This window comes from Oncorhynchus mykiss, chromosome 1 (assembly GCF_013265735.2).
Source record: "Oncorhynchus mykiss isolate Arlee chromosome 1, USDA_OmykA_1.1, whole genome shotgun sequence".
In the NCBI taxonomy this organism is placed as follows: domain Eukaryota; kingdom Metazoa; phylum Chordata; class Actinopteri; order Salmoniformes; family Salmonidae; genus Oncorhynchus; species Oncorhynchus mykiss.
In genome coordinates this window covers 66,230,329-66,257,256 of record NC_048565.1, presented here as the reverse complement: position 1 = coordinate 66,257,256, position 26,928 = coordinate 66,230,329, and the positions used below count along the sequence as shown (strand labels likewise).

Sequence of the window (26,928 nt, the reverse complement as noted above, 5' to 3'; positions counted from 1 at the left end):
ATATAATAATAGAGCCCTAGAGAGGAGAGGAGAGAGTCATTTAGACTATTCTAGGTATGAAGGTAGATTGAATTTACAATTGTACTTTTTTTGATGTTCCAAACTTCTTACTTTTGAATCACTGAATCAACGTGTAAATACTGACTCAGTACATGTGACCTGCTTGCCTACCGTGTGACTCTGTCCAGGAAGTAGATATTTTGATCTGATGAGGAGTCTCTTGGTGGAATGCGGTGATGTGCAAGCAGGCTGATGTCAGATGGATGTGAAACACAGGAGTGCAGAATACTAGCATCTCCACTCCAAGGCATAGCTGGCATACCGCTGCTCAGCTGCATGGCAAACGCACACACAGTGGTGTAAAGTACTTAAGTAAAAGTACTTTAAAGTACTACTTATGTAGTTTTTGGGGTATCTGTACTTGACTTTACTATCTATATTTTTGACAACTTTTACATCACTACATCCTAAAGAAAATAATCTGCTTTTTACTCCATACATTTTTCCTGAAACCCAAAAGTACAGTATTTTGAATGATTAGCAGGACAGGAAAATCCCTGGTTATCTCTACTGCCTCTGATCTGGACTCACTAAACACACAGGTAAGGTTTGTAAATGATGTCTGAGTGTCGGAGTTGTCGTTATTACCCTGTTATCGCTAAATTTAAAAAACAAGAAAACTGGGCCATCTGGATTGCTTAATATACAGTGCATTCAGAAAGTATTCAGACCCATTCCCCTTTTCCATATTTTGTTACATTACAGCCTTATTCTAAAATTGATTAAATTAATGTTTTGTCTCATCAATCAACAGACAATACCACATAATGACGAAAACAGGTTTTCAGACATTTTTGAAAAAGTTTAAAAAATAAAAAAAATAAAAAAACGTATTTGCATAAGTATTCAGACACTTTGCTATGAGACTCGAAATTGAGCTCAGAGGCACCATGTTTCCCTTGATCATCCTTGAAATTCTACACCTTGATTGAATTCCACCAATGGTAAATCCTATTGATTGGACATGATTTGGAAAAACACACACCTGTCTATATAAGGTCCCACAGTTGACAGTGCATGTCAGAGCAAAAACCAAGCCACGAGGTCAAAGGAATTGTCCGTAGAGCTCCGAGACAGGATTGTGTCGAGGCACAGATCTGGGGAAGGGTACCAAAAACTGTCTGCAGCATTGAAGGTCTCCAATAGCACAGTGGCCTGGAACCACCAAGACTCTTCCTAGAGCTGGCTGCCCGGCCAAACGGAGCAATCGGGGGAGAAGGGCCTTGGTCAGGGAGGTGACCTAGAACACAATGGTCACTCTGACAGAGCTCCAGAGTTCCCCTATGTAGATAGGAGAACCTCCCAGAAGGACAACCATCTCTGCAACCAGGCCTTTGTGGTAGACTGGCCAGACAGAAGCCACTCCTCAGTAAAAGGCACATGACAGCCCGCTTGGAGTTTGCCAAAATGCACCTAAAGGACTCAGACCATGAGAAACAAGATTCTCTGGTGTGATGAAACCAAGATTGAACTCTTTGGCCTGAATGCCAAGCGTCACGTCTGGAGGAAACCTGGATACATTTCTACGGTGAAGCATGGTGGTGGCAGCATCATGCTGTGGGAATATTTTTCAGCGGCAGGGACTGGGAGACTAGTCAGAATCGAGGGAAAGATTAACAGAGCAAAGTACAGAGAGATCCTTAATGAAAACCTGCTACAGGACAACGAACCTAAGCACACATCCAAGACAATGCAGGAGTGGCTTTGGGACAAGTCTCTGAATGTCCTTGAGTGGCCCAGCCAGAGCCCGGACTTGAACCCGATCGAACATCCCTGGAGAGACCTGAAAATAGCTGTGCAGAGACGCTCCCCATCCAACCTGACAGAGCTTGAGAGGATCTGTAGAGAAGAATGGGAGAAACTCCCCAAATACATGTGTGCCAAGCTTATAGCGACATACCCAAGAAGACTCGAGGCTGTAATCGTTGCCAAAGGTGCTTCAACAAAGTACTGAGTAAATGGTCTGAATACTTATGTAAATCTGTTATTTCAGTTTTTTTTGTTTATAATACATTTTCAAAAATATTTTAAAACCTGTTTTTGCTTTGTCATTATGGGGTACTGTGTTGACTAGGCTTAAAAAATATATATTTTAAAATGTGGAAAAAGTCTAGGGGTCGGAATATAATTATATTATATATATATATTATATAATTTTACTTAAGTATATACTTAAGTATATTTTTGCCATTACATTTACTGTTGATGCTTAAATATATTTAAAACCAAATACTTTTAGACTTTCACTCAAGTAGTATTTTACTGGGTGACTTTCACTTTTACTTGAGTAAAATTACTATTACTATATTTCTATTTCTATCTTTACTTTAACTCAAGTATGACAACTGGGTACTTTTTGCACCACTGCACACACAGATACAAACACACCCAAATGTCAGTGCTCTCTCTCTCTCTCTCTGCTGGCCCCTGAGATCTCACAGTAAGACCCCAGTCCAGGAATTTTGTTTTCTCTTTTCAACTGTATTTCGCCTCTCCGGCCACAAGATTTCTCAAACTAATTCGCATCGTATTGGCAAAACGCAGACAAGTGTCCCATTGTGCTCCAAGCCATGATCCACTTCACAACTAATTAGATATGCTAATGTACCATTAAATTGGAAGATTGGAGAGAAAACGGGAGTGCTGCATGCAGCTTCTATTCAGGGCTAAATGAGATAAATGCTGTGAGGTGTATCTGGCCCGTGTGGTTGGTAGTAGTCCTGGGGAGTAGCACTGTTTATTAAACACATACATTTGCACTGTCTTACTGAGATAAGTATCCGCCATCACCTGCATTGCATTTAACATCTGACTGATAGCCAGGGCTGTTAGGTAAGGCAGGTTATAGATACACACGCTGGCATACGGTGGCTCGAGCTTGGGCCGCACTGACAAGTTTCCTAATGGCTCCAACCAACGCACGTGCTTGTTTCAAGGTCATATCCACACTAGTCTGAGGCTCATAAACTCACAGAGTGTGACTGAGTGTTTGCTGGCGGCACAGGCCTCCCTCCAAAGGAAGATCTCAATTGCATTCTCCTCCACTCCTCTCTCCTCGTCCCTACCATCTGACCTTCTCATCCAATGGGGTTTGAGAAGAAGATAAGGAGAGAGGAGAGAGGAGAGGACGCGAGGAGAATGCAATTGAGACCCCCCCCCCCCCCCCAAGTCTTTCTCTCTCTCCTCCTCTTTCGCCAACTCCCTCCTTTCTCAACTAAACAGAACCAGAAGTTCCTCTCTAGAAACATAACTCTTATGGAGTAGAGAACGCTCTCCTTATCACCCATTTGTCTCAGACACTGATATGGGTCTACTCCACTTTTCTGTAGCAGCCAGCAAGAGAGGATGAATAAGAAACCACACAAACCTCCTGACTAAAGGTTCAGATGGAAAAAGAGTCAATTTCAACTTAAACTGAACATAAAAAAGCTTGGCACCTAAGTGGGAGATTAAATACATGAACAGTGCATTTACAAAATCGAAACCATGATGCACAGCACATTTAATAGATACTGGACAACATCAAGATACAGTTCAGAAATGTCTTTAGTTCATTAAAAACATCTCAAGTTGACTGACTCCAATGTAAATTTAAGCTCTGATTCATAAATGGCTCTGACTAAAAATGTCTTATTCAAGATATATAGCCAATTTCTTTTGAGCTTTTTGGTCCTTGCAGTAAAATGGATGCACAAGTTTACAACTTCTATATATTTTTTGGGAGAACTTCTCTCCATGGCATTCACTTCTGCAGGTTGCAAATTGCGATGGCCTACTAAAGCGCACATTGCCAATGAATGGCCAACCTACGCCCACGTTTGAATTCATGTGTGGTTTACAGTAACAAAGGCACATAATTATTCCCCTCAGAAAATAGAAGTGTAAAAGGATTTGTTCAGTCATATACCGCCGTAGGTTGAGCCAATCACAAAGGCACAGCAAATGTAACATTCCTGCGCTGCAGCGGGCTAATCCGTTACCCGCGAGCCAGCCAACTGCCACTCCCGGATTCTCCATGTAAACGGCTGGTCAAATGGAAAGGCCCCAGCACAGTGGTTAGAATACACTGTTTGCCTATTGTCCCTAATAATCCTAGAGAAAATGAAGTTATTTAAGTGGGATTAATGCGTGTTAGCTCCCCCGAGGCGCATTGAGCCTCCCCTCCCGCAGAGCTGTCCGCCCCAAACTAGGCCATGCAAATGACCACTCCACACACAGTAAGAAATCGGAAATTAAAGCAACAGTTGCACCACTGACGAGGCAAATACCGTTTTCTTACACATCACTTCTGTTACTGTTAAATGCAGCCAAATAATTAATTCTACGTTTTGGGTTAGGCTGTCCTGTCAAAACTTCTTGACAGTTGGATTGCAAAAGTATCCTAAATATGTATATTATGTAATTTACACCACAATGTATAGATGACTTGCTAAATAGGGCAAGATAAGTGTAGTCAATCATTCGGATGTTTATTGGATTATATAATGACGGACAATCAACTCTAGGACCATGCAGAGATAACAATGATGGAATCCAGTCATCGTGCTTAAAAATGAAAGAAAAATAACCACCAAATACACAAACGGTTAATTATCGGATAATAATTATAAATTATTATTATTGTCACTATTTATAATCATCACCATCAAAGACTGTTGTCCAGGAGATGGAGCTAAGCTTCTCCACATCCCTCTTGCCACTTGTCAAATGTGTGGACATTAAACAGTCTCAAAGTGACAGATATGATAACAGTTGGTGTGGGATATAGCGGCCATTTCAGCGGGAGAGGTAGGCTATAGTTAGGCTACTGAAATGCTTCAGCTCCAAAGCAGTTCCATCCCAAATTATCCTTCCCGTCAAAAAAGGGCCAATAAAATGGTTCCAAATAGTACAATATAATATAGGACTAATATAATATAATTATATTTACACTACTTTGACCTTTTAAAAAATGTTACCAAAGCTATTAAAAAGAGTGGATGCGCGCCTCTTGTATAAATTCTCCCTGCGTCTGGCCCCTCGACCCCAGGCCGTTGTGCGGCTGCGCCCCGCTGTCTCCGCTTTGTTTGTTCAGTTTCCAGGTTGATTGTATTTGTTAATTAGTTGCTAACTACATGGTAATGTCGGTTTGATGGATAGCCATGTCACTAGCATTCAGGTCTACACTATCCGGATCTCAAGCAGGGCTCAGGCCGGGCTCCCCGCGTCATCCTTCTGGTTTGTTGGCCTAATGAAGGTATAGAGGCCGCTTGGTCTTGCCTCAGCTGCACCAGAAATAACTAATGTGTCATTATTAAAGTAATCCGATAAACAATGAGAGCATTAATAACATTATTTTAAAGTTCATCATCATTTAGCCTACCACAATAGAGAGCGAGACCCCGTGGTGAACTCTGTTTGGGCCCACTTAAAAGGGGTCGTGGTGGCTCATTTTTTAAACGTCGCTGGCACTCCTATAGTGTATTTACAGCAGATAAACACGACGGGATTTATTTGGGGGGACGGGGGTGCCGGCTAACATGAGATTCCAGCCAAGGAATGCTTATCTCGGCCGAGTTTAACAAATAACAGAGCCTATTATTTGATTATTTATACACCCTTTTTCGTAATGTCTGCTTTTAATTTAGAGTTTTACTTCTCCGACCCCAGAGACATAATTATACACATTTTTCTTTCCAAGTAACAGAGGGGCCAGCAGAGCTTCAGCCTGCAAGGAGTCTGGACTTCTCAACCAATTTAAAACAGAGGTGGAAGATTTAAAGCAATCCAAAAGCGTTAGCTAAATGGAATACCCTACTTGCTGAAAGCATGAAGCGTTCTTATGCGTATGCTCAGTTGTCTCATAGCGCAATGTTCATTATTCGTTGGAAACATTTCAATTTAGCCTACTTTCCATGTTGTGTATAGACCATCAGCAGAAAATCTACTGGATATAGGCTAGGCTACATAATGTTACTATGCGCAATGGTAACAATTAATAATCCGGATGACATAACCAATTGGCATATTAAGGCGTATAGGCCTATTAGAAAGGCTTTGCAAACATTCAAATAAGGCTATATTTAAAACACATACAAGCCTGGCCATTCAAAATTTGAAATAAAACAACACATTAGATAGTAGATATTATAATTAATGTCCATCAACTCATGCGCTTGCATCACTAACGTCAGTGGGCAGATTTTGCGCGTGCCATTAGGTCTACTCGAAACGGCAGTTCTAAGAAACCTCAAACACTGTTCCACAGCTGCTGGTTTGCTGGAATTGTCTGGATTTTTACATTGCACCATGGGTAGTGTGGTTTTAAGATTTTATATGTTCAACGTACCTTAATGGGAAATGGACTTCCTGAAAACTACAGTGCTCACAGATGCATGACCTACGTATGCTGTCAATCACAGTGGCGTCACGGCTGTTTAGTCGCTCAGGGGGCTTCTAGTAGGCTAGAGGACCCCTGCCTGATGCGCTCATAGGCTACAGAAGTGGTGGGTTTTGCAGTGTGTGAAGGCAAGTGTCACCATGGTCAACCTTATATGGGGAGGATCTTAAACCTGCGTGGCTGCATAAATCATATAATTCAAGATGAAGACGTGATCATAGCGCATTCGGCATCGGAATACCATTAAGTTCTGTCGCGCACGAACCTTGAACGCCGGGCACCGCTGCAGAGGTGGTAGACACTTAGGCGGGGGCTGGAGCCGAAGACGGACAAATATATTTTATGCTATTAATACAACTAATCACAATGAAGCGAAGAAAGATTGTGGTTGCAGCAGGCTTCTGCCTCTCTTTCTTCCTCGGTACGCTAATGAATTTGCTGTACATACCAGGGTTCGAGCACCATCAGAACCACGACAATAGAGTACATCGGTACTATCACAAAAAACAGCAGCGGGTTACAGGCGATTCACAGCTTCACGTCGGCGAGTCAGACACTAAAGCTGTGGCGGAGTCCAATAGTAAAAACGCCGCGGGAAGCAGGCATCACCAGGACTTATTACTGCAGATACGAGAGAGATTCGATGAGGTTGTGCGGTACCGTCGGCGCCAGGGACATGGGTCTGGGACCGGGGACCCCGTCCGCCCGCTGGAGAGAAGGAGGCTCATGGATTCAGAGCCAGGGGACAATTGGGACCCTATCAAAGTCATTGAGCGAACCGATAACCAACAGACGCATTTTCAAAATCGGCTTTCATCTTCCACATACATGCAAACAAAATCACGGAAAGATTTAACTATGAATTCGAGGAGCATTAACAGTACACCTATGCTTGACTGCAGCAGCATAGACAACGTGACCAACATTCAGTACCTCGGCTCAGGCTACACAAAGGCTGTCTACAAGGCGACTCTCAACAACAGCTTGTCCGTGGCTCTGAAATCGGTGGATTTCGGGGGACACGATATGGAAAATTGCGTAAAGAAATATGGTTCACCTGGAGACTGCTACAGACTGGCGTCCTTCAAAATAGTGAAAGAAATGACGCTAATGGAAAGGCTACAGCACCCTAACATTCTGAAGGTAATATATATCTAGGCTAGCTAACAAATTGATGATGAATGATTTCACATTTTGTTAATGTTCTAAATCTATGTTTTAGCCTATTTCTGTAAATGATTAGCACTATTACTTATTTAGCTATAGGCCTATTCCATACACATTTAAGATGCAACCTATATGTTTTATGTTGCCTACAGACCAAGAACGACAGGATATTTATCTGACATCCATTAATTTAATTATAACGTCATTATAACTAACAGTAGCAGTGGCCTTATAAATCATTTCAGTTTGACTTCAAATTTAACCCAATTTGCGCTTGTTATACATATCGAAGTTACGGTTAATAGCCATTTTGTCTTATACCAACAGCCAAACCATTAATCATTCTTTCCCTAATGACTGAATAACCATGGGTGTGAAACTTTACTCTCAGCGTTTCAAAAGTGACACATGGGTTGAACACTTGGAGCACTGGTGTGTATTCCATTTCCACGAGATTCCTTGAGAAATCAATTCATGTTGCGTGCAGTGAAAACAAAATAGTCAGCATGAAATAAGTGCATGATTGGCCTATTATTTAATAGTGCTATTTGGATGATGTGTTGTGCGTTTAGTGGCTAAACAGTTGAATGAGGGCCATCGCTCCATTGTTACCCTGTTGATTAAATCCGATCAGCAGATTGCTGGCTCTGCATGGCGCACCAGCCGGTGAGATGCCCGAGGCTTTGTCGCATTCTACCTCGTATTTATTTGCATTTAGACAAGTTCTGTAAACAAGAAAGAAGGCCTTTTAACTTCTGTAATTATATAAAAGCTTGTCTTTCTACACCTAGGCCCTTTTTGTTCGTGTATTTTCAAGAAGCGCCAGGCAACGTTTTACCACATATTCTAAATAAATGCGTAAAGGACGATTTTACAATTCAAACCGAGATAAGTCGGCCAAATGACCTTATCAATATCCACACGAATCATTTATAATTCATCGAAGCCTACAATACAGGTCTACAAATAGTTATGCCTGTACAAGGATCTCTAGAGCATGTCATTTGAAAGCTTTTATACTCACGAATGTCCAATTTTACAATAGCCTATAGGGCATATATTAGAAAAATGTTCCTCTAATATTTCACATGTTTTGCTAATACTAGATACAAATATAGGGCCTTGAAGTACTGGTTACAGTGTCATTTCTAGGCTACAGTATGAGCCTAAATTAGTGCTTGTAATATGCACCGCATGAGGCCCAATTAAAATATCCAAACGATGTTGTTGAGGGAACTTCAATGCAACTTTTACTGAATGGATAGATAAGTAGCCACCAAACAAGTGAAAAACGTGCCTTTATGTTCTGAAATAAAGTTTAGGATAGTTATTCTAACTTAATACATATGGGGTAATTCAAGGTAAGAAATAGTGTTGCACTTTAACCATGTAAAAAGTGGTATGTTTTCAAGATAGGCCTATACTGTTTTTAGGACGGTACAAAGGAACCAAGACAGCCGCCAAATAGTCTATACAGAACATTTATTAAAATACAATACGTTTTAATTTTTAATTTTTTTTATTTCACATTTATTTAACCATGTAGGCCAGTTGAGAACATGTTCTCATTTACAACTGCGACATGGCTAAGATCAAGCAAAGCAGTGCGACAAAAACAACAACACATGGGATATTCAAACGTACAGTCAATAACACAATAGAAAAATCGATGTACAGCGTGGTGCAAATGTAATCAATTATACTCCCTAAAATCATTTTCTGGACAATATTATACGTCTGTGACCTTTTGATCCGAATTTCTACACATCAGTATTTGGTTTGCACATTGGAATGGGAAGGTATCTGTTTAAACATTGAGAAAACGAAACGTGTCACACTTACTTTGAATACATTCTATCAGCCTTTAACATTTTTTTGGTGCATTGGTGAATGGAGAACAATTTGAAGATAATAATGTATGTACCGAGGATATAAGAGAATATTTGGCAATAATCAAGTTATTTACCCTTTTTGAAGCTTTTACATGTAGCTTACATTCTTATCAAGATTTAAATTGCATACAATAAAGAAATATCACTCTCTCATGTGTGGTATTGCAAAGGACATATAATTGTCAAACAATGTTAAACCTACATTAATATTGAATTAAAATACCAAGTGAAAATATAAAACCAAGATGATAATGTACATAAAATGTATAGACTTTAGTAATGCATAATACATATTTGAACTTGGGCTCCCGAGTGGCACACAGGTTTAAGGCACTGCATCTCAGTGCTAGGGGCGTCACTACAGACACCCTGGTTTGAATCCAGGCTGTATCACAACTGGCTGTGATTGGGAGTCCCATACAACAAAACACTTGTTGCAATAACTGAATGTGTAATTTGATTTGCATTAAATATTTGGGATATTTCCAAATATGAACTCTATCAAAACTCTCATCAAAACTTGATGACCACTGAAGTTATAACTTAACTATAACCAGAGATCATTTTTTGACAGCATTAAAAAGAGTACAACTTTTACATGGGCTGTTTTTTTTCTACGTTATTACACATCCCTGTGTCGTCTACTTTTACTTGGTTTGTTCATTGATGGGAAGTTATTTTCTTTATATAAGTTCCATTGTGGAGTCAAGGGGGAGCAGAGCCAATAGCAGCGGCCTATCTCTCACCGCTGTCGTACAAGTCCATGTTGTGATAGTGTACTTTCTAGGTATATATTTACATTGATATTGACTGTGATACTGGAGTCTTGGTTTGTGTGGGAGTGGACTCGGTCAGGGTCAAAGGTGACACATATGCTCTCTGTCCACTCAGACTTTTCTGTCCATCATGCTGCAATGCACGCACACACACACACACACACACACACACACACACACACACACACACACACACACACACACAGCGTGCGCAAGCCTATATATAAACACAAAGTTCTACACACACATGTACACGCTAGCATTGCGTGACTGGAAAGTGGACTTCGGCTTTATCCCACTCTCTCATCGTTGTCATAAGCAAATAATAGCAATATTATTTATTTCAGGATAAACAATAAAAAATAACAAAATTCATTTTCTGGCATGGAAGATATATTGAAGGATTACTGGAATAGCGTTAGAACATGTTAACATAAACTGAAAAGGGTTTGAGATGTCTCTTTCAAATCATAGGGAAACGATTATTCATTGTTCATCCCTCTATGAACATGAGGAATATGCAAGGAATTTAAAACAGCACACTGGCCTTAAGGCTCATCCAGGCCCTTTTCTTGTGCACCAGGAAATAATGCCTGAATGACTTCTGGTAAATTCTATTGACATGCTCCACTACCTGTAAAAAATAACAGTATATTAACTTTAAAACTGAATTACAGCGGCATCTCACTTGGACAAAAGGAATGTTTATTTTTAGCCGACCTAGGTCCACATTAACTTGACTTACTAGAATCGCAACTTGAAATCTGTCTGTATAACAATATTTTTTACCGTTATTTAGCGTGTTTTAATGTCACAAAGAGCAATTCATGTCCCGCTCCGCCGATCCAATACATCCTGTTAGAGTGATGAAGTCTGGCTCCGTCTGAGCAAAACAGTCTCCAACACACTGTCTGGTTAGTGTCTGCCTCTGGCCAGTCCCTCACTATGAGAGGAGAGACAGAGGCCCATGCTTTCTCTCACTAGAGATGGTGGGATCTTATTGGACTCACACCCCTTAAACTAACACAGATGGGATCAGAGGTAGAAACCAAAGCAGTTCATCTCTGTTCTCCTAACTCAGCACACTTGCGGTGTCAATAGCCATGTTGACTGATACTGCTTGTCCAGGGTAGATGGGGACGCTCCTTGGGAGAGGAGAGAAGGGGTAGGTGACTGACTGGGCGGTGTAGTTGGATGTGGATTGTGGACACGTCTTTTCACACCAGCACGCGTGGCAGGCGCGGACCGCCTTTCTCTCCCCTCGTCCATGTTAGAGCGAGTGTGAACAAGATGAATTTGAGCTGATCAGAGAGTAAGATAACGAGCGGGGCTGTCGGCCTGCCTGCCTGAGTGTGTGTAGGGTGAGGGAGGGAAGGAGGAGGAGAGGGAGGTGGAAGGGTAAGGGTTATCCTTCAGAGAAATTGTGTGTGTGTGTGTGTGTGTGTGTGTGTGTGTGTGTCAGCGTACGCACACTTGCATGTGGGTATGGTGGATACAGATGATCTGAGAGTGGTGGGACCTTTGGGCTGCTGCAGGGGTCTGGGCCTGTTTCTGGCCATGTAGTTGGATTATATTTACACGAGCGTGTCATTCTGTCAACCTCTCCTTTTCTCCCCCAGGGCCTGCTCTGTAGATCTCCTCCATTAGTTGGGGAATCAGTAACCAGGTTGTGTTAATGTGAAAGCTGGGTGTCCCGGGCCACAGAGGCCCTGGGGTCAGTTTGAGGATGAGGGGGGTGGGGGGAGTGCAGAGGGGGCGTGAGCTGGAGACAGAGTTGCAATTAAGCCAGGGTTAACACTTTAACCTCCGACTTCCACGGGAAGGAAGCTGGGGGGGGGGGGGGGAACGCCACACAAATGTGGTCCAATGCCTCCTCTGCCTGCAATACCTCTCTCTGCCCTCAGCCCTGTTTCTGATCAACCCCTGCTGTGGGTCTGGGTCTGTTGGGGCTCAACAGCCCTGCAGCCCCCACACTCTGCAGGGAGAGCAGGGTTCCCCCAAGACCTCTACACCCTCACCACATAAACACAAGCCATTTCTGCTTCTCTTCCTGTTCTGAAACTTTCAAAGAATATGCAATACATACATGTCATCCCTTCAAAAGTAATAGTTGAGGTAAAGGAATGATAAGATACGTTTAGAAGTGCTCACAGAATATCTATGGGTATCTCCCCAGTCTTAAAACAGACACATGAAAAATGATTTGATCAGATGACGATCAATTTGTGTGGAACACTATTTGATAGGGCCAGCGAGTCTCCCACATCATTTGCATTAGTTAAAGCTCTGTAACTTCTTCCCTTCATTTCCCCCTGAGAACATCTTCAGCTCCTGTTAACTGGTAATCTGAAGTTCAGGTATCGATTTGTGCCTAGAGAAACCATTAGATGTGTTTAAAGAGGACATGAGAAGATGAAGATAACTCCAGAGTATTGGAGTCAATTCCTTCTGCAAAACGCCTCATGTGTGCAGCCCTCTCTGTCACCTCCCTCTCTCCCTCTCTCCCTCACCTCCCTCTCTCTCCTTCCCTGAACTCGTCAAACTTGTTCATATTTCAATATGCTGCCTTCTCTATATTTAACTGAGATAAAGGCACCAAAAACATATTTCTGCCCATTTTACAGTCATCAAAAGAGCGCAAAGGGAGCGGTCGAAATTTACACAATTGTTACCCGGAGGAAAATGGGGGGAGGGTCATGATTTTTCAATTTCAGTCAGGGGGAGGATTTTGTATTTTTTTTATTTAGTCCAGGGGAGGGTCATATAATTTGAGACAGCACTCAACAAGCTGTATGAGGCCATAAACAAACAAGAAAATGCTCATCCAGAAGCGGCGCTCCTGGGACTTTAATGCAGGCAAACTTAAATCAGTTTTACCTTTACTTCACACACAGAGATGCGTACAACGAGGAGTATATCCCCTCAGTCACCGGCTTCATCAATAAGTGCGTCGACGACGTCGTCCCGACAGTGACCGTACGTACATATCCCAACCAGAAGCCATGGATTACAGGCAACATCTGCACCGAGCTAAAAGCTAGAGCTGCCGCTTTCAAGGAGCGGGACACTAATCTGGACGCTTATAAGAAATCCCTCTATGCCCGACAGACGAACCATCAAACAGGCAAAGCGCCAATACAGGACTAAGATTGAATCCTACTACACTGGCTCTGATGCTCGTTGGATATGGCAGGGCTTGCAAACTATTACAGACTACAAAGGAAAACCCAGCCACGAAACCCAGCCACGAGCTGCCCAGTGACGCGAGCCTACCAGATGGGCTAAATGCCTTTTGTGCTCGCTTCGAGGCAAGCGACACTGAAGCATGCATTAGAGCACCAGCTGTTCTGGACGACTGTGTGATCACACTCTCCATAGCCAATGTAAGCAAGACCTTTAAACAGGTCAACATTCACAAGGCCGCGGGGCCAGACGGATTACCAGGATGTGTACTCAGAACAACTGGCAAGTGTCTTGACTGACATTTTCAACCTCTCCCTGACCAAGTCTGTAATACCTACATGCTTCAAGCAGACCCCCATAGTACCTGTGCCCAAGGAAGCGAAGGTAACCTGCCTAAATGATTACTGCCCCATAGCACTCACGTCGGTAGCCATGAAGTACTTTAAAAGGCTTTGAAATCTGTCATCCCAGAAACCCTAGACTCACTCCAATTCGCATACTGCCCCAACAGATCCACAGATGACGCAATCCCAATCACACTCCACACTGCCCTTTCCCACCTGGACAAAATGAACACCTAAGTGAGATTGCTGTACATTGACTACAGCTCAGCGTTCAACACCATAGTCCCCTCCTGTACTCCTTGTTCACCCATGACTGTGTGGACAAGCACAACTCCAACACCATCATCTATGGTTTAAAGTACTTTAGTCAAAATACTTTAAAGCACTACTTAACTAGTTTTTTTGGTATCTGTACTTTACTATTTATATTTTTGACAACTTTTACTTTTATTTCACTACATTCCTAAAGAAATGTATGTACTTTTTACTCCATAATTTTTCCCTGACACCCAAAAGTACTCGTTACATTTGGAATGCTTAGCAGGACAGGAAAATGGTCCAATTCATACACTTCTCAAGAGAACATCCTTGGTCATCCCCACTGCCTCTGATTTGGGTGACTCACTAAACACATGATTTGTTTATAAATGAAGTCTGAGTGTTGGAGTATTCCGCTGGCTATACGTAAATAAAAAAATAAAATGGTGCTGTCTAGTTTGCTTAATATAAGGAATTGTAAATAATTTATACTTGTACTTTTGATACTTAAGTATATTTAAAACCAAATACTTTTATACTTTTACTGAAGTAGTATTTTACTGGCTGACTTTCACTTTTACTTGAGTCATTTTCTATTAAAGTATCTTTACTTTTACTCAAGTATGACAATTGGGTACTTTTTCCACCACTGACCATCATTAAGTTTGCTGACGACACAACAGTTGTGGGCCTGATCACCGACAACGATGAGACAGCCTATAGGGAGGAGGTCAGAGACCTGTCAGTGTGGTGCCAGGACAACAACCTCTCCCTCAATGTCATCAAGGCAAAGGAGATTATCGTGGACTACAGGAAAAGGAGGGCCGAACGCGCCACCCATTCACATCGACGGGGCTGTAGTGGAGCAGGTCGGGAGTTTCAAGTTCCTTGATGTCCCCATCACCGACAAACTATCTGGGTCCAAACACACCAAGACAGTTGTGAAGAGGGCACGACAACACCTTTTACCCCTCGGGAGACTGAAAAGATTTGGCACGGGTCCCCAGACCCTCAAAAAGTTCTACAGCTGCACCATCGAGAAGATCCTGCCAAGTTGCATCACCGCCTGGTATGGAATGCGACATTAAGGCGCTACAGAGGGTAGTGCATACGGCCCTCACTGGGCATCACTGGGGCCAAGGTTCCTGCCATCCAGGACCTACATATTTGGTGGTGCCGAAAAAAATGTAAAAGACTCCAGTCACCCAAGTCACAGAGTGCCTCCCCCTTTGTTTTTACACTGCTGCAACTCCCTGTTTATTATCTATGCAGTCACTTTACCCCTACCTACATGTACAAATTACCTCGACTAGCCTGTCTCGGTACCGGTACCCCCTGTATTTAGCTTCATTATTGTTATTTTATCGTGTTACTTTTATATTTTTTAACTGCATTGTTCGTTAAGGGCTTGTAAGTAAGCATGTCACGGTAAGGCCTGTTGTATGCGGCGCGTGTGACAAATACAATTTGATTTGATTTGTATTGCTCAGGTTTTGAGAATGATTTGCTTATTGTAGTATCTCAATTTTTTTTCTCCCCCGATGATGCCCCTCATCCCTGATTCTCTGCTGGGCGCTGCTGGGGTGGTATATATGAAAGGATGTTACTCTGCATTACACACTGCAATGGATAGGCGTTCACAATCAGGAGCCCTGGCCTGCCCTGCTCTTGTTGATGTAAACCCTTTTGTGCTGCCTAACCAAATTGCAATATCTCTGCGCGTGGACTAGGCCTACCGATGTCCTGTTCAGTTTTTAGAGGGAAAGCGCGGAAGATGAGAAGGAGAACCGGATGTAAGCTTGTTACTGTTATAATTTATTTGAATAAAAACAATATGTTTCGTAGCCCATAATGAAGTCTATTTATTAGAATTGTTGAACTCACAATAAGCCATATTCGAGTCATTTACATGAAGCGGCAGCCGCGGGAATAGACAGCGCATGGGTGCTGAAAGTAGGTTAATTCGAGGAGGCCTAATTCATTTAAACAGTCTTCATCTTAATTTGACTTTAGGCTTCTAACAAGAAGATGGCTTTATTGTTGAGCCTACTTCTTCCTATTCAAGAAATAAGAGGTGGGCCTACTTTTTGACAGATGAAATTATAGTCTACCATCCATAGATTTTGTCAGACAATTCCTTCAGTCACCATGCACCCCTTAAATATCTCAGTGTCACTGAAGAGCTAGGTCTGCTAAATTAAAACCAGGGCTTGAATTGAGGGGGTATGTGAGGGTATTGTGGCTTTTGTTAAAAAAAAATGGCTAAAAGCATAGGCCTTCCCCTTGTTAGCTTAAGCTTTTAATGGACCTGATTATATACAGCGATCTAAAACAACGTGTTTGTCCGCAATGCTTTACACTAGAAACAAGCTATACAATGTTGGGGAATATATTTTGAGATATCTTTGGTTTGTCTCTATGACATTCAGAAGCTGCACTACAAACTTATGTAGCCGAGGAGACAAAAATGTAACTTTGCTTTGGAAGTAATGTGTGATTCTGTCGCTATCAATTGACGTTCGACATTTCAACAGGCTATTAAACAACACACCAACTCTAAATCAGTCAGGAGCAAGCCAGGTAGCCTAAGAAGGAATTAACATTTATTATTTAGACTATGTTGTTATTATTTCAAGGCTATAGCCTGGCGTTTAGGAAATCGACTGTGACGCATTTGTGACACGCTACAGGCTGGCAGGAGCGCTCAGCATTTCAACAACACATCAACAATATGCCCAGACATGTCGCATTTAGGCTGCATAAAATGTCATTGAAAACATAATTACTTCGAATTACATAATAATGAAACGAAAAATGCCTTATTAGGCTGTACAGTCATTCTACGGTGCCTTTGAAATCCCCTTTAGAAACAAGAGTTTGGCCAGTCATTGGTTTGAGGATCATGCAGTGAGCTATGCATGCCTAGTTTGTTCATTTACCATAGCAGCTGCTCTTGTATTCGCGGGCCCTAATCACAGTCAACACAATGATAGTTTCCCAAATGCATATCGGTCTACCTGATGATATGCGGCTGCTGTAGTAAACAACCACTGACGATCAGATACATTTCAGTTGTAAACGCTTCTGTTGCGCAACATTTTTTACAGCTTACAGACGACTTCAACACTGTTCCAAACTTAGACTATCCTCTTTTTTAAACAATAGCCTGTATAGAAATCAAAACGTCTCCGGTGCCGCAGCATGCACTCATTTGTTGTCATGCTCTGTCGTGGAATAAAAAAAGATTCTGCTTGTCTCCAATCATGTAAAATTACCTAAAATGGCATGAAATGCGTTTATAAAATTACTTTTTTTTTCTCAGCGCAAATAAGTTGATAGATTCATGCTGTGCTTTTATTTTAATGGATATCTTTTCTCCCCTACCCTTGTCCGCGGTGGTCTGCGAATCCACAACCTTCTGGCTACTTTTTACAAAACGAAGAACAGTTTCTAAAACTGCATATCTAAGTCTCTGGTCTGTCCTGGGAGTGAGGGTAAATGGTAGGCATGTTCTCTGCTATCCAAGTTATGTTTTTTTAAGCGTTCAGGAGGGTACTGAAGGGTGGGCCATCCATTTTCATTTCAGAGGTCCGATTTTCTCCGGTATCGCTCATTATAAATAACGTACAGTCCCTAACTTAGCAGTCATACGTCTTTGCTGCCCGAACACTTTCTCCCAAACTCTGTGTTTTCAACCCTATGAAGTCATGCAAATTATATAAGGGGAAAATGTAATAAACGGAGTCTAATCATCGAAACTCAGAACTTTTAAACCCCTTTATGCACCCAAACGTATGTTTTTAACAATTTCACCCTCATTTATTTAATGCATTATAAGTCTCAAATCCATTTAATGTACTAGGATCAATTCACATGGAAAATAAAAATGACATTAGAGGTTTTTCTGCCAGTGGCACTTGGCCCAAGTCTCTGATTAAAACAAGGCATAAGAAATTCAACCATTAACTTCATGCGATACACACACACACAGAATACACACACAGGCTTACATACGCACACGCACACACACACACACACACACACACACACACACACACACACACACACACACACACACACACACACACACACACACACACACACACACACACACACACACACACACACACAGGAGCGCTAAGTTAAACCCGGTATACTCTACATGAATACTCTTCACACATGGATTTGATGAATTCCACATGAATAATAATCAAAATATTACATGATTTGTGAGTGAAATTAAAATCTCTACCTTTTTATTGGGCCTACGACCTGACCTGGGCTTATAGTAAGTCCCCACCAGCCCATAGCAGAGATCCAGAGAGAATCCAGTTCGTATGATAGAGGTACTCTTGTTTGCCTGACACTCAGTCCTGCAGTGACCCTGTCCAACAGAATAGCAGCAGTGTGCTCTGGGCTCTGGCAGATGCTGGGGATTTCATCTCTGGACAAACATGTCCGCCCCGGGGCCGGTTTGATCAGGGACCAGGAGGCCCTCGTTAAAGAAAGTGTGGTGAATGGGGTAACAGCCAGCTCGGCTTGCCCTGCCGGCCCCCGCGTTTATTTACACATTAATAATGTCCCACACAGAAATGCTTTTGTGGAGCGCTGATGTGTTGGCATATTATGACTCGTATAGCATATGTTCTCGACTATTTCATCTGCTTCTCGAGCGGGGCAACTGTTCCAGCAGCAGCACCCCCTCTTGGCTGCTTGAAACATCTCACTTTGACCACTACCCAGTCCCACCTCCAGCAGAACCTGCATGGATTCATTCTCTTTGTCCATCTTCATCTCTCACATCTCTCACATCTCTCTATAATATCTCTATACGACTGTCTCAGTTGAAATGTTAATTCCCACTACCCTACATTCGCTTTAGTAAGAACAGAGAGAACTTCCTTCCTTCAACATACTTCCTGTGTGTACAGCCAATTGGCCAATGGGGTTAAACCCCAGGGTATGGCCTGTGTGAGTGTATCTGGTCCTTGGGCTGGTGTGTGTTTGTGGCCCTGGCCCTTGGTCCCCTCTCTCTGTTCCTGGTGAGGCCATGCCGAGCCGTGCCATGCTGACTCACTCCTGCCTGTGGCCAGGAAAGGGGAGAACTGCCAGGGGATTGGCGTACCATGCTGACTCACTCCTGCCTGTGGCCCGGAAAGGGGAGAACTGCCAGGGGATTGGCGTACCATGCTGACTCACTCCTGCCTGTGGCCAGGAAAGGGGAGAACTGCCAGGGGATTGGCGTACCATGCTTTGTTCCTAACGTACCTGCCTTTTGACACTTACCTCACCTCACAGCTTCTCAGCCTTTTCACTGGAAGCCACGCTCTGTCATGCTCCATATATACCTGTCCAACAATGCAAATAGATACATCTCTTCTTCCAGCAAAAAACCGAGACATATCAAAACCTGAACTCACAACAGATCAGTAAAAAAACAACAACATTTCCCTAAAATATTTCAGTGATGCCTTTCTCAGTAGAAAGACGCTAGCAAACTACCGAGGTGAGTGACCTCTGAACTCCAGTCAGACAAAATGGCACCACATTCAGAGTAAACACAAACACTGCCCCAGCATGCGTACAGCTGCTGTCTCACTCAGGGCATGCGGAGCTGCCGATGAATCTAGTCTGCCACGGAGGAACAACACTGCCCAGATGCAGTCATGTTCGCACAAGAAAGCCTCTGCTGCACGATACCAACAACTTCAGCACAGGCTGCCGATGTGGTGCGCGCACACAATCTGGGAAGGGAGCTACACAACTGAATGCATTCAACCGAAATGTGTCTTCCGCATTTAACCCAACCCCCTCTGAATCAGCGGGAGATGGAGTAGGGTGATAATAGTCATTAATGTGAATTTCATCTCAGATAGCAAATCTTTGCTGCAAAAATGCACTTTGGATGAATGTACTCAACAAAACACTATTTATAGAGTGATAAAGAGACCACAAAACTAGAAAACTCAACTCTATTAGGCTAAACTCAGTTCAGACAGGGAAAATATTGAATCGGACTTATCCTGGAGGCCTGAATAAAGCTCTAGAAGTGTACACCTACATTACATATTTGTAATTTAGCAGACACTCTTATCCAGAGCGACTTACACTCATCTTAAGAGAGCTAGGATGAGACAACCACATATCACAGTCAGAGTGTACATTTTTCCTTAATAAAGTCATTATCAGGAAAGTTAGTGCTGGTAGGAAAAGAGAAGTGCGAGTGCAAAGAAGGCAAGGGTGAAGTCTTCTCCATGTATTTCTCGTGCAGCACCCATGAGTGGGGTGAGGGGGCACTCTGCCAGCCTTGCCCACAGGCCCTTCCTTTCCTCCCACAGGGTTGGCACCCACTGGGCACCTCACATTTCCTATCACACACCACTGCTATAAATGTCTCTGCATCGCTCTTCACAGATGCACCAAAACTGCCAATAAACATTAGTCAGACTCCAGGTGTATGAACCCTTTACTTCACTCTCCGACACGCTACATTCTCACATCATTCACGTGTTAAGCATTTTATTAACCAAAAAACAACACGCAATGCCACCTCCTCTGTTTTGCATAGTCGATGTTTCCCCTTGATTTGGTTCGGTGGTATGGTTGACGGCGATGTCGGTTGCTTAGCTTTTAGATTGAATTTCATGCCCCCTAATTTCAAACGACTTCTTCTGGGCACAAATGATCTTATGTAAATGTTTCTGCAAGCAAAGGGCCAGCCAGATTCTCTAGGAGGCTGTCGCCATGGTAACACAGAGTAGAGTAAACAACTGGAATCGACCAAAATAAACATTCATCAGTGCCAAAGCTATCTCATGTGTCATTGCCTTTTCAGAACCAGAATGCATGCAATTGACATACACAAATGTCATCCTCTGATAGAGATTGTTTGCATTTGACCGCTCAGATTTATACCATGTACAGTATGTATACATGAATAACCAGTGTATCTCTTTGTCCCCGTCCAGTTGTATGGTTACTGCTACCAGGATAGCAATGACATCCAGGACACAGTGACAGCCATTACAGAGCTCGGTAGTCCTCTGGAGATGATCCAACTACTGCAGACCTCCTGGGAGGAACGCTTCAGGGTGAGTGTTACAACACACACACACACACACACACACACACACACACACACACACACACACACACACACACACACACACACACACACACACACACACACACACACACACACACACACACACACACACACACACACACACACACACACTTCACTTAAACACAGACCCTCACTTAAAGCACTACCAGTATTTCATCTAATGCCACATTAACATGAACACGTCTCTTGTGAGCTTCTTGTGCTTTTCTGTCTCTCACTGAACTGAGTGCAACATGTTTGAGTCAGCAGAGTAGGCTGAATGCTGGTTGGGGTTACTGAGGGACTGAGGGTGGATCACATGCATGAGTGGTCTTACTGAGCCTCCTGTGACTCAAACCCATTACAGGCTGTCTGAGTGCAGAGCGAATTGGCTGTAGCATTGGCTGGCTTGACTTGGTTTATAGGGACACTACTGGTACAGCAGATGGTATTTCCAGAGCCTGCCCAGTTTCCTGCCTCCCTAGCTTAGCAGCATGGGCCTGTGTGCCACTGGGCCGCTGGGGCTGCTGGGCCTGGTCTGCCGATCACTATCGCCACAGCGCCACACTCTAATTATTCCCTATTGCTTCCTGTGGCCTGGGAGTGTCCACCCGCCTGCCACACAGAGGATGGAAGAGCTCCAGTGCATGAAATCACCAGCAAGTGCTCTCTTTCAGTTGTACAACTTACTAGGTATCCTTTCATTTCTCTCTGGCAAGACTGGAGGAGATTCCCTGAGACAGGCAGCTCTTCTACTGAGAGACGTCCTTCAACGGAAAAGTATAGTGATGAATACGGGGCGGGAAAGTTCAGTTAAGATTGTTTGCCAAATCCAAATCGTATAGCTGTAGGCACTTATGGATCTGAAAGGAATGGATACAAAAACATAGAATGGATAGATATACAACAAATGTGTTATTAGCTTCACCTTGCCCTCCGATAGGCCTTGGGCTTCCTTAAGTGTCTTGGGCTTCCATATCATTTACATCTATCCAATCCTTTCAGATTTGAATAAGTGCCTGGGGGGTAGGGACTAGGGTGTAGGGGCTAGGGGTGGATTGGGACCCTGGGCATGGGGGAGTTATTTGTAGAGTTCCCAGTGTAACCATTGACACATGCACAGCTCAACACGTCCTTGGATGTGTCATCACTGTCATTTATAACACTACACACTACGCCCATCTACATGTCATCACACTAGTTTATGCCCTCCTAAAGCATTATTTGTTTCATCCCTTAATCAACACTGTATTTGTAGAGGAGAGGCGAACTTTAACCCTTTCCTGCAGTCAAATGACCTAGTGGCCTCATGGGTGGAATGTTATTAATATATTTCACAGTTTCATAATTAAGAAACATATATTTTTTAAATGCCCAAAATCCAGTGTTTCTATGTGAATGGTTTTGTTGTAGTTCAGTCTTCTGTGATGTATATAAAGTGTAATATTGGGATGCAATTTTTTTTATTTTATAAATTTCAACTCAATATCTGACATTGTACAGGTGTCTTCTTTTTATGCCCATAACCATGTGTGTGAGGTGTATACTTTTGTTTCAAAGTAGATTTGTTGAAGACTACCAAGAAACACTGTGTGACAGTGATTTAGTCCACTGCAGTAAAAGGTTAACCAAAGTCAGAGCTGTCTCCTTCGGGGAGGTGCATAGTGTAGTTAGACACATCAAATACATCAGCCTTCTGGTATATAAATCGAGGTAACTTTCCACTGATTTCCTGGGCCTTGAATGATAGCCAGAAAGGTTTCTAAGCCACTGTGTGGAAAGTGAAATAAATTCCCCCTTTTACCTTTTAAACAGCAACCATGAAATACCTGCTTTTTAAGACTCCTTCCTAGTACTGGCTCCTTTTTGTAAGTAGGATAGCAACAGCATTCAAATAACTTTCATTTGCACATAAAAATCGTGCTTTTCTCCAAATGGCTCTGTTAATGTAATGTCTTTGCGGTCCACTCACTGGATCTGAGGCTCAGTTGGAAAAGGCTTTGTCTTCCTTTGAGAGAAACTATGCATTTAAATAATATATGTTTTTTGTCTGTGTAACTCGATTTTACCGTAATGCAATATCAGAGTATGAGGTTAGAAAAATGTAATGAGATGATAATTTAAATATTTTTTACTTAAAGGTGCAATATGCAGAAATTGCTCCGTCATTTCCTGGTTTCAAAAATTTGAATAGTTCGCCCCATTGCAATTTATAGTGTAGAGAATCATTGTACCATCTAAACGGCTGTGAAATATATTTTCAATAACCCCACATTTTGTATTTTCAGCTGTTTGAAGCTGGTGTACAAAACTGAAAGTAAAAGACGCATAGAAATGGAATGGGAAGCATAGAAATAGCATATATAGAACAGAGCTAACTCTTCTTAGACTTGCTTTCAATGAGAAATACAGATCTGTAACTGACTTTTCTATGTGAATTTGGTCAGGTCACCCCCAAAAAGTTGATACTGCAGCTTTAATATAATAATAATATTTGACTGGAGTATCACGGATCGTGGATGCATCAGTGTGTGCTGTTTTTGGTTGCTCCTTTGTTTCCCCACAACATAAGTGTCAGGTATCTTTCCCGCTTCTCACCCAAGATCCTTCCCTTGAAATGTGGAGTGCAAAGTGAAGAAAAAAACGCTTCTTTGCAATTCGCATGAGACATTAATAGACTCTAGGGAGGCCCGCTGTAAACCCACTGAATTTCAAACGCTCCATTTACCGTAAGTCTGTAGCCATTTCCTGTAAGCGTTGATGAAGGCTTTGATGGCCTCGGCCTGCAGCCCCTGTCAGTGAGACAGACACACCCATATCCCCCTTAGCCCCTCCCCCTCCCTCACCAACCACTCCCACCCAGCAGTCTGTCAACCTTCAGCTCATTTACATGTATGGATATTATGAACTAATGGCTGAATTCAATCAAACCCGTATAGTAGAATTTACAACACACAGTAGCACTTTTTACCATGGTCAAACAAGATTAGTTTTGGGTTATAAAAAAACCCATAACTATCAATCAAATCAACCATTTAAAAAAATCTGATTACAGACTAAGTGAAGTTTGTAAGCAAAGACAATGCAACAACCCTGTGACTAGTCTGATTCAATTCCAGCTTTAGCCTCATCATTGTACACAGGGAAGGACCCACACTGAAATGTGGACTATGACCCAGCATTTAAGCACAGTGTGACATAGTATTGCATCCCTCCAGCACTACTCTTCCTTCACTAGGGTAAGAAAGAGACTTCCTTCACGCTTCGGTGCTCTGAGTCTGACCTCACCCACTCACTAATAATCCACAGTACATTAAAAAACGATTTTGTCTTGCCCGAAAATAAATTAGCTGTTCAGCTCCTCCTCTTCACCTCTTTTCTCTCTCTCCATCTCAATCCCTCTCTCTGTGTGGTTTATAGTATATCTTCTATAGGTCTCAAGTCCCCCTTTCACACATCCTCTTGCTACTCTCAGCCCTTACCCTTGCCCCCTGGACAAACACAATGAGAGAGGGACACACACACACACACACACACACACACACACACACACACACACACACACACACACACACACACACACACACACACACACACACACACACACAGGGTCCTCTCAGGGATTTTCTCAGGGATTTTGAGAATTACCACATAAAGAAAGTGCAGTTGCTTGCATAAACGAGGAGTTGAATGGGTTGTAAACGATGTGATGTAAATGTGTGTTAACGTTTGATTTCTCTCTCTCCCACGTCTCTCTTTATCACTTCTCTCTCTCTCCCCTCTCTCTGCTGTAGATCTGTCTGAGTCTGGTACGTCTTCTCCACTACCTGGCCCACTCTCCTCTAGGCTCTGTCACCCTGCTGGACTTCAGACCACGCCAGTTTGTCTTGGTGGCGGGGGAGCTCAAAGTCACTGACCTGGACGACGCCAGCACCGAGGAGGCCCCTTGCTCACCCTCCTCCACCTCAGACTGCGTCATGGAGTTTCCCGCCCGCAACTTCACCCTCCCCTGCAGCAGAGGCCGCTGCCTGGGCATCAACGAGAAGCGCAATCTCTACAACGCCTATAGGTGAGGAGCAAGCTTTTGCCATTTGACAGAAGAATCAAGACCCCCGCCATTTTAGAGGATCATCCAATTAGTTCAGCGAAGACTGGTGGGGAAGGAGTAATCCGAGGATTGGTTGGGTTCATTGCATTTCAGCCCTGACAATGATTGCCTCCTCCGATTTTAGCGGCCACCAGCCTCCTCTGAATTAGTTCCGTCATCGTATGAGAGTCAGGGGCGCATAAAATTAAAATAATTATCTAGTCGGGTAAACACTCTAAACAGCCTACCCGACTGCTCTGAGGCGTCTGCATGGTCCTTAATCTTGATCCTACTTGAGACGCAGACGTCTCAACTAGGCACCTGGAAATGCAAATGCGCTACGCTAAATGCTAAATGTACTCGTTAAAACTCAAATGTTCATTAAAATACACATGCAGGGTATTGAATTAAAGCTACACTCGTTGTGAATCTAGCCAACAAGTCAGATTTTTAAAATGCTTTTCGGCAAAAGCATGAGAAGCTATTATCTGATAGCATGCAACACCCCAATATACCTGAAGGGGACGTAAACAAAATAATTAGCGTAGCCGGCGCTACACAAAAACGCAGAAATAAAATATAAAACATTCATTACCTTTGATGATATTCTTTGTTGGCACTCCTATATGTCCCATAAACATCACAAATTGGTCTTTTTCCCGATTAAATCCGTCCATGTATGCCCAAAATATCCATTTGTATAGCCTGTCTAGTTCAGGAAAGAAGCTCTCTTCCAACGCAACGTCATTTTTAAAAATTATATAAGTTGCCTATATTCTTTGACAAAACACTTCAACCTACTTTTGTAACCCAACTTTAGGTATTTGTAAACGTTAATAAGCGATCAAATTGATCACTGGGCGATCTGTATTCAATAGCAGCTACTCAAGAAAACAATGTCCATTTTTCAATCTTCCAAAATCGATTGTTGTAGGCTGGATGGAATGACGGATCTATTGGTCATGTCTCAAAGGATTTTTGTCAATGAAAATGACGTTTTTGGCGACATCGTGTGGAAGCTGTAGGAACTGCATCCGTGTCCATATTAAATTTGGTGTCCTTTAAACAATACATGAAAGTGGCGCATGGATACTTTTTTCAGCTTTCAGTGACCAGTTTTTCTTGCGCTTTTCGATGAAACACACGCTCTGTTATAGTCACAGCCGTGATTTAACCAGTTTTAGAAACTTCAGAGTGTTTTCTATCCACACATACTAATCATATGCATATACTATATTCCTGGCATGAGTAGCAGGACGCTGAAATGTTGCGCGATTTTTAACAGAATGTTCGAAAAAGGAGGGGGTAGAATGAAGAGGTTTTAAGCACACCGGGGCCTCGTTTTGTTTCACATTCTATTTATAAAACTTGGGGGGGGGGGGCAAAAATGCAATTTCAGAATGTGGGGGTGGATTTGTTGGAGTCTAAGGAATCTTGGCTGTGGTGTTTGAAACTGCGTTGATTTTGATTTCCAGGTTCTTTTTCACCTACCTGCTGCCTCACAGTGCCCCGCCCACTCTAAGACCCCTACTGGACAAGATAGTTAACTCCACAGGTGAGTGCCCACTGGGCGCAGACGTCAGTTCAACTTACATTTTTTTGTATGTACACTTCATTGAGTTGTCAACTAACCTGAACTTTGAACCATGTCATTGGAGGGGGTGAAACAAATACCCC

At 42.7% G+C, this 26,928-nt stretch overlaps 1 protein-coding gene across 1 annotated transcript in view; it reads left to right on the top strand.

Annotated features, from left to right (window-relative positions):
• The first annotated feature begins 6,534 nt into the window (after positions 1-6,534).
• pkdcca (protein kinase domain containing, cytoplasmic a) overlaps positions 6,535-26,928 on the top strand; it is a 35,454-nt gene continuing 15,060 nt past the window's right edge. The window contains exons 1-4 of the mRNA XM_021608363.2: positions 6,535-7,582; positions 21,028-21,150; positions 24,959-25,233; positions 26,727-26,806. Of these exons, the coding sequence (XP_021464038.2) occupies positions 6,782-7,582; positions 21,028-21,150; positions 24,959-25,233; positions 26,727-26,806 (1,279 nt within the window). The 5' untranslated portion in view covers positions 6,535-6,781. The remainder of the gene's footprint in view (positions 7,583-21,027; positions 21,151-24,958; positions 25,234-26,726; positions 26,807-26,928) is intronic.